This window comes from Lingula anatina, chromosome 10 (assembly GCF_051362555.1).
Source record: "Lingula anatina isolate TDL-2025a chromosome 10, LinAna3.0, whole genome shotgun sequence".
Taxonomy (NCBI): Eukaryota; Metazoa; Brachiopoda; class Lingulata; order Lingulida; family Lingulidae; genus Lingula; species Lingula anatina.
Genome location: NC_141776.1, coordinates 11,696,515 through 11,706,050, shown reverse-complemented (window position 1 = coordinate 11,706,050; position 9,536 = coordinate 11,696,515). Strand labels below are relative to the sequence as shown.

Below are 9,536 nucleotides of genomic sequence, written 5' to 3'. Positions count from 1 at the left end.
AAAAGATAGAAGGGTGTATTTCCCTCGATCAGCAATTAAGTAACACATATCAAATTGATGAAATTCTTTGTGTATTATTTCGTGTTGAAAAAAAAAGAAAAAAATGTAATTTTCCTTTTTTGAATAAAGTAAAGTACAATGTAACAATCATTTATGTATTAGTTTTTCTTCAAAATGCCAGAGGATAGTATTCATTCGTTTATTTATTCTCGTTGTTGGTGTTGTGGTGTGTAGGCTACGTTAACTCCGACACAGACCTCTGACCTCATTAAATTGGTCAATAAAAACTCGCCCTTAATCTACTCAAATACGCTTTATAGGTAGCAACCGCTTATCCCGGCGTCCGCATGCACTGAATCAAAACTCATTTTGTCTGATTAAGTGAAAAAGGACAAACAATCGTATCATTAACTTGCTGACAAGTGTTTTTATTCATTTAAGCCTAAACAAAGGCTTACAGCACCAGCTTGTGTATGTGTTTCTACCCGGTAGCTACATGTTTCTATGTATACGAGGCTGGAATTTGTTTCAAAACAGCCCTGTTTGTTTCAATAACGAGATTACAGCAGCTTATACGCGTAAGTGCGTAGTAATTCCCTTAAACGAATGTTTGAGCTTGTTTAAACTTAAACATGCCGATCAACGATCAACTCAGGATTAACTGAAACGATCGCACCTTAATTAAGAGACACGAGGGATCTATCTTTTTGGAAGTACAGACGGAACAGTTGAGATGGGAAGGGACGCTTTTTTTTTCTAAATTTATGTTCGCAGATAACTGACTTTGGAATTATTGAGATAATTGCTGCCGTTAAAAAGGATGCTTCTGTAACTACTGTATAAGTGGAAGGAGCCGTCCACAGTCTTGTGAAAGTGAAGACAACATAATTTCAGTGCATTCGTAAGGACGGACTGTTTGTCTGAAACAATGCATTTAAAACAGGAAAGACAGTTTTCTTGCTAATATTAAAGACTGAACACAATTTTATTGTATCATATCGTTTACCCACAGACCCAATCAGAGACTCCACGATAGAATATGAGAACAAAAACATAAAATTTATTTTTTTCAAGTCGTAAAAGATGGGGAATGTCTGGCCAAGGACGTCAAATGAGAAGCAAGTGCGCACTGATCTGTTTTTGGAAAGAGCGGTGCTGTATGGCGGCATAATACCTGGCGTATTACTGGGTCTACTAGGACTGATCGTTTTCAACTTTGGTAAGGTTTCACAAGTTTCTCTCTTTCTTGCTTTCGTTAACGTTGTAAATATTTGTGTTCTTTTATTTGCATCTCTTGATTGTTTTTCCCCCCGTCTCTCTTTACCTATGTAGAATTTTCTAGTTGAAATGTCTACTAAATTTAATTCATTAGAAGTCATTGCTAATGCGTTTTAGATGAAAATACTGTATATTTATTTGAAAAGACATATTCGTACTATTTCTCTCTCTCTGTTTGCTTAATATTTAAGATTTCCACTCACAACTTCATTGTAAAGAAATAGAGCAAATATTTCATTTATCGAAAGGTCACGTTGCTTTATTTGTTAGTTAATTACCTAGTTATAAATGCGGGTGGCACATTATTGAAAATAAGGCAGAAACGTCTGGGCTCATTTTCTGTTTTTATTACGTGAATTTTACAAATTCTGCCATTTTAGGTAATAGATCTTATAACAAATGTGTTGGCGCCAGTTCGAATTACCATTGCTTCGTGTAATAATTTAAACTTCTTCTATGATGATAATAGAAATAAGTAACATTTTTCTTTCTGTCCGTCACTCTTGCATATGTTTCCTTCCTTCCTCCCTACTTTCATTCCTTTTTGTCTTTCTTTCTTCCACAGTATTAATTTTCGATTGTTACCATTAAATTTCCAGTGACCAGACTTGAGTGTTATCCCAGCCATAATGTGAGCCGCATCGGATACAGCGCCGCCCTGGTGGAGGACTACTGCTGGACACACTACGACGCTTACGAGCCTCGGAACTTCACCAATGGATCGAGGACATACACAGAAATCGAAAGCAAAAACATAACACAAAATATCACTGAAAATTACGAATACGTCTACAGTAGAACCAATCGGTCTTTGCCGCACAAATATTTATCCATTTTGCTCCTTATTCAAGCTGCAACGTTACTTATTCCGTGGATCTTCTGGCGCGCAAGCGCGGTTGAGGAATTGAAGACGAGCATCAGCGCCATTTTGTGGCACTGTAATAATTTGACAAAACAATATCAGAATTTTGAAGCTGATGAAACAGACGAGTTAACCATATCTGAAAACATAGATGGATATTTAGAATGCCTTCATTTTCTGCTTCGTTCAAAGATGAGAAAACTCTACTGGCTGTACTTTGTAAAATGTGTGCTTTATTTTGCCATTCTTTTAGCATGGTTCATTGGATTTATCTTTCTCGTAGCAGACAACTTTGCCTCAATCTTTGAACGAAATTTTTGGTGCTTATTTGACCCGAGAATAGACACATATTTATTTCAAAGATATCAGACTTGGTATCCATTGGATGAAAGGTACGTTTTCATAAAATGCTCTCTGTACGCATTCTTTCTACTGATTATAATTTGGTGCATCAATGTTGTGCTCCTGGGAATCCTCCTCCTTACGGTACTCATTCACATGATAGTGGACCTGTGTATTCCATCCAGTTTCGATGGAACCTTTATGCATCAGACGGTCCCAGGAGCAGCAGACGACCGATTAGCACAACAGATACAAGGTGACTACGCGTCCCAGTATTACGGACTTTTCTCCAAATTTTGCACGACTAATGCAGGGAACTTTTTGGATAATTATGCAGTATCACAGTCAATAACGGCAAAGAACCAACTTCTCTACGATTCCGAAAACGACGAATATTACAGAAAAGGAGAAAGCGCCGCACCGATACTAACTAAAGGCCAAGTGGCACGCGTAAAGAAACGCGACAAATCGTCACGAAATTCAAATTCTAAATCGAAATCGTCGAAAGGAAGCAAAAGTTCGACGAAAATAAACGATTCGAGTAAAGTCAACGAAAACGTAAATGTAAATACAACATCAAAGACAACAGAGTCTACGAACGTCAACGAAAATGTGAACGTTAAATCAAACAGAAATGTAAAAGAAAACAATAATTCAAGTACGGTCACCAATGTGAAAAAGACCACCGCCAACGTGTATTCGATCAACCTGGATGAGTACGAAACCAACTACCAGAGGGCAGCACAGTCTAAGAGAGGAAAATCTCGCAAACGAAACTGGGGACTGTTTGGTTGGCCTTGGGGAGGAGGCAAGAGCGGGAACGCTGGAAAAGATAAGGGGCACGGCGCGTCGGACGGATCGTCTGGGTATGTTTCCGACGGTGATAAAAAGTGGAAAAATCAGACGACACAAACGAAGCCAAGACGAGAACGTAAAGGGGCCTCAGAAAGAAAGGCCGGACGAAAGTTTCCAAATGGCATCCAAGCTCGACATGTTAACGTATTCCCTACAGATCACGATGAACATAGGAGATTCTCTCCTAGAAGGAAGCAAAAAATCGGACCTGCAGACGACAACTTCCTTGAGCAGTATCATACGCCACGTGGGCAAACGGACGATGAAAATGAAGCAGATGATCTTACAAAAGACCCAATTGACGCCATTGGTAATGCCAACTCTGGAAATAATGGGGACAGTACAAACGGAGAAAATTTACCGACGACCACTAAAAATAGCGATGATATTGATAACTCGACAAGCAAGCTCCAAGACCCATATTACTTCCCTCCTATTGGACCCATACAAAAAGGCGAAAACGGACAAGGAAACAGAAACGGCTCCGAACCAGGGCATGGAATCTCAACCGGAAGTAGCTCGAACTCTCCTCGCCCTCACGTGACCTTTGCCTCCACAGACAGGCACGGAGGCCTGGCAGCGGGAACAAGATTAAAGGCCAACCAACGGAGACGAGGATTACACCCTTACGGTTCTCCATCAGGTGACCACGGATATGTGACGTCAGACACCGACGGTGAAGGCCACACTCCGCGCGTGCGATATTGTTCACACGAGGACGGGGATGATTATATGAAGTTTATTGACAAGCCTCGAAAAACGAGGACAGTAAATGTTTGGAGGCCATGATCAAGTCATGTTAATTAAAATCATCTCAAAAGCATACATGCACAGACATGACTCGTAGTTAAATAGAAAATAAATTAAAGGTTTCAGTGCCCCGTGACTCACTTAAACCAGTGAGAGCGAACTGCAGGTACGTTGGGTAGATGAATGAGATTTCAGCTTTAAAAAGGTTTGTTCGCACTGAATTCAACAAAAATATTGATTGACATTCGCACACCACCGGACAGACAAGCACAGTTCACAGTCGATTCGTTAGATCAAGAAGAACGATCCCATGCATATTTTTTCTATTGCATGCATGGAGTGACTAGTTTCAATGCTGCATATATATATGTAAATATATATATATGCTATATATATATGTAAATGAATAAAATAACATGGTGGTGTACTGTCTTTTGTTGTGTGTGTGTGTGTGTGTGTGTGTGTGTGTGTGTGTGTGAGAGAGAGAGAGAGAGAGAGAAACTGATAAAAATTTATTGCAAGTGCTACTAATTTGCACCATATTAAAGACAGAGAGAGAGAGAGAGAGAGAGAGAGAGAGAGAGACTGATAAAGTTTTCATATTTCATTATATTAATGAATGAAATTTGTTTAATTGCTGATGTTACTCATTTGCATAGGATTTTATTCAATTGATAATGTAACTTTTTTGTAATAATTAATGGGGTATACATACATGTTCTCCTATTCCTATATAAGTGGTCAACCGAACAACTGCCGACTGTTACGCGAATGCGGTCAATAATCTAATTATTGAAAAAGCAGTACAATAATCAATAGTCTATAAAGATATTTCCACAGTGAATAAGGTATCCTAATCGCTTTTTAAATGCCACAATGTCTTATTTATGTGTTTACATATCCTGCAAAGTTATTAATCATTGCAAATTTAGGTAAAACGGCACAAATTTCTTCTGAAATCTACAAGAAGACATAGCAGTTTAAATCACAAGCCAGTTATGTGGAGTTCATTTATTTAGTTAGGGACGGAATAATGCATTGATTCAAGAGCAAGGAATGGTCGATAATTGATTCATGAATAAGAAAAGCGTAATGCAAAAAAAGGTAACTCAATCGGCAAAAAGTCATTGGAAACCTCTGTATTGAACAGAACCGTAACTAAAACAAACGCATTGTGTACGACATCCTATAACACACCACAATAATCACTGAGCACACATCATATACTTACCTAACTTCTTTCTATTTTTAGTATATCAACCTTTTGTTCACCAAGTTTTTTGTTCATATTTGGCAATAAGGCACCCCTAGACATAAAATATTATTATTACCCTGCAGGAGAGGACGCAGTATTAAGGAGCGACTAGTACGTAATTGAACGGGCACAGAACTTGCAAATCTACGTCCAACGTACGTTCCTCCAAAGTATACTAATATCATGTCAGCACATCACGTGTGGTGCGAACAAACAGGTCGTGACAAATATTTCACTCTAACATGCTATCTGGTTTTAAAGCATGGAAGAAAACAACACGGTTTCTTTGCGTTGAGCGGTTCTGATTGCTGGAACTATGGTGCTACGTGTCGTATTAGAAATGACCGCGATGATGTTATAGGGACTGTAGTAAGCTGCTGGAGAGACATTTGTCTTATTGGTCTCTGTTCAGAATTCATTAGATGTTATGAATCATCATTTTCTCGTTTATCGGAATACCAGATAGTGCCTGGACTCACAGATATCGTTGAGGGTAGAGTGGTAATCGTGGATACCGCAGATGCAGGGCCAGTCTACGCAAATGTATTTAAGGACAAACAAATATGTTTTACCATACGTAAAATGGAAGGAGCACCTCCTCAATTCGGTCCCCATGATAAAGGCAGCTTAGTTAGTTGTAATACTAGCAAAGTGCTGCACGGTGCCATAATTACTGATTATAACGTGGAAACATTGGTTTGGCCGTTATATGATATCATCGCAGACCTGAAGAAGAAGAGATGGCCGTCGGCATACATTTTAGACTTGTGCACACGTGGAACGAATCCTGGACAAGGTGCGCTACTGTTTTTATGTTATACCGGCACAATACTTAACTAAATAATTTTTGGTTATATTTTCAAACTGATTGTCGTATTCATAAAGCTTCTAGACGCAAGCTTTAGCAAATATAACCAAGGTTTCATCGAATTTAATCTTTAATAGCTGTTTCAATATTCGTCAAGAAATTTTCAAAATAGGCAAATTTGTATAACATGTATCATTGGTAATAGAGACGCAGTAGAGCTTCTACATATAAGTCACTGCAGTAAGTTGACAGGCGCGGGAGGACAAAACAAAGGAACAGAAACAAATCGCCTATTAGAAGGCATCAAAGAGAGCCAGAGCAAGTCAAGACAAAACAAGACAACTCGAGACGAGTGCACATTTTTCATATAGTTACATATATACGATTAGTAGGTATGTGATGGGAATGATATCAAATTAAGTTTATCAAAATTGTTTCTTGCCTTTCATTTTCATGGATCTTTTCCTCTAAACTTTTTTTCTCTCTCTTCCAGCTTTTGAACAGGCAGTACAAACCGAAGGTTAGTTTATTTTTATTATTTTGATGTTTCCATTGCCAGTTTATTACTAATCAAAATTAATAGTTTTGTTAGCCAATGAAATCTGTTTGTACACTCTTGCCCAAAATGGTTGGTACACGGAAATTTTGGGATGCATATCGCCCTGTTTCTTTCATTATTATTGATATTACCAAATTAATACTGTTTATATTGTTAAATATGTGAAGCTGGAGGATTGGTTAAGCCAAGGAGAAACAACCAAATGTAAAATGTGAAGAAAGCGTTAATTTATTTATGTTTTTTTTTCTCATGCCCCCCAAAAGAGTACTTTTTTTACATAACAGTGCCAAGTGAAAAATTAAACATAAATTTATACTGTGATTGACAATTAATTTGAAATTAGGGGAAATAGTACAGGACCACCTCCTCCAGCCATTATTTCCTGGATATTTTCAGTTAACAGCCCCCCCCCCCCTTAAGGGAGCCTACGCACACTCATAGCTGGAAGAAGTGGTTCAGTACATGTTTGGGGTGCCATTTGCAGCAACGGCATTTGCCCATTGCTTCCTCTGGATGAAAATCTTAACGCTGCCAGATACAGAGACATTCTCCAGCACAACCTGGAGCCATTCGAAAGAGGGATATTAGGGGAGAAAATTTTAGATTGCAACATGACAATGCAAATCAACACACAGCCCGCTTAATTGCAGACTTTATCCGACAAAACAACATTCAGCTGATGCCAGAGCCAGCAAGAAGCCCAGATGCAAACCCAATTGGGCACGTGTGGGACGAACGTGATTGTGCTATCCAGAGAAGAAACCCTACCCCTGTAAATCTAGATGAACTGCGAGATGTCCTTCAATTTGAATGGACCAGAATTCCTCTCCAAAAAGCTGTAACTCTACATGTAGTTCACAGTATGCCACGCCGTTTGGCGGCCATTATCCAAGCTCGGGGTAGGCATACCCGCTATTGAGATTAATAATGAACTCTGAAGAAGTTTCCTGACAATTTCCCCTAATTTAATATTAATTGTCAATCACGGTATAAATTTATGTTTAATTTTTCACTTGGTACAGTTATGTAAAAAAAAAACTCTTTTGGGGGGCATGAGAAAAAAACCTAAATAAATTAACGCTTTTCACATTTGCATTGGTTGTATCTCCTTGACTTAACCAATCGGCCAGCTTCACAAATTTAACAATATAAACAGTATTAATTTGGTAATATCAATAATAATGAAAGAAACAGGGCGAAATGCATCGCAAAATTTCGGTGTACCAACCATTTTGGGCAAGAGTGTATATTTCCATGCATCTCGTTGACTGCGTATCCTGACATGGACTGTACCATACTTGATTTTTAAATAATACCTTTCTTAGTTTCAATGCATGTTCATCTAGGAGTCTTTGTACATCTAGCCGCTTTTTATAATATGCTTACAATTTTTATTTCTATATGTGATAGATTAACGGTGAACGAATGCAACGTGTTCCTCTCGGATATTAATAATATAGTAATTATATAAGAACTATTGAATGGGCAATTCATACTTTCAGACATTAACATGCCAAGTTATTTGGGTGCCTCACCGAATGAAACACAAAATTTTGTGAGAATCTTTTTACTCCGTCCTCTTGGGGATGAGGCCATTAGGGACTTCTTCGTCAGACATGTTGTAAGGTGTGGCATTGCTTATAGACAGCAGGTTTCTGATGAAGATGCAGTGAATCAGTTTTTTACAAAATCCGACGTGAAATCTAAACTAAATGAACTACGCAAATTAATACATCGTGATTGTTGGAAACTGCTGCACCCAGCCTCTGGTAAAATAGATGTGAAATCGTTTGACACAACTTTGCTGGTGTTATTGATAAGAAATCTGCACCCTGCAGTTGACATAAATTGGCCACTCCCTGAAAATGAGGATGAGTTGCCTCCTAAGCCACAAACAACACGAGACTTTGTCGACCATATTCAACGGCTTAAGAAAATCAGGAATTACCTATCACATCACACCACACTGAGGATGGATAACGATGAGTTTAGCACAACATGGGGTCTTTTCGTTAACTCTTTGCTGGCACTCGGTGTAGATGAAACAAAAGTGAACCGGGTAGAAAGATATAACGTAACCATCAAAGACGTTGAGAAAACCATTGACATTATACAAAGCGAAACGAAAGATAATAAAAAATGATCTTAGCAAAATAACTGTACAAAGAAGACTCCATGCTTCAGGTATTCAGAGCAGGGTTTCTAGGAGGAAGCCACTCATCACCTTGGTAAACAGACGCAGAACAGTGGCATGGGGTGCAAAGACCATTGCCTGGACATCGGGTCAAAATTGGCGCCATTAGGTACTTGACGCAATTAGTTTTCAATAAAATAACAATTGAAAAAAACAACTAACATATCCAGCTGTTGTTCACCATAAAAAATGGTGCAATACTTTTGTCACCAATATACCAAACATGATCATCAACATAGATATCTACATACAGCGAAAAGTATCTCATTGTTAAAACAACTTATGGGTAATATTAAGTTAAAATACCTTAGATTGATTCCAACTAAAGAAACATGTAGATTGAGACAACGGATAGTTAATGCTTGTAAAGATATCTATAGCCTTTGTGTCTTCTCTGGCTTTGTAACAAAACAAAACTGTTTATAATATGTATTTTTATTTCTTGCTCAAAATAAGATCAGTATTTCAGTGACTGAGCATCTGTGTTATAAGTATTTGTGTGCACTACAGTGTGCGTGCGCCTTCGGATGTGTGAGGCTGTATGAGAAAAAATGTGTGTACGAATGTGCATATACACTATATTACATTAAGACACACAATATATTATATCTCTAGTTCTTATAGTGGTGCACA

General features: G+C 38.2%; 1 protein-coding gene across 1 annotated transcript; it reads left to right on the top strand.

Annotated features, from left to right (window-relative positions):
- Nucleotides 1-506: 506 nt before the first annotated feature.
- LOC106169282 (uncharacterized) lies at nt 507-4,515 on the top strand. Its single transcript, XM_013548696.2, has 2 exons — nt 507-1,219; nt 1,878-4,515. The coding sequence occupies exons 1-2, from the start codon at nt 1,084-1,086 to the stop codon at nt 4,124-4,126; spliced, it is 2,385 nt and encodes a 794-aa protein (XP_013404150.2). The 5' UTR covers nt 507-1,083; the 3' UTR covers nt 4,127-4,515.
- The last annotated feature ends 5,021 nt before the right edge of the window (nt 4,516-9,536 follow it).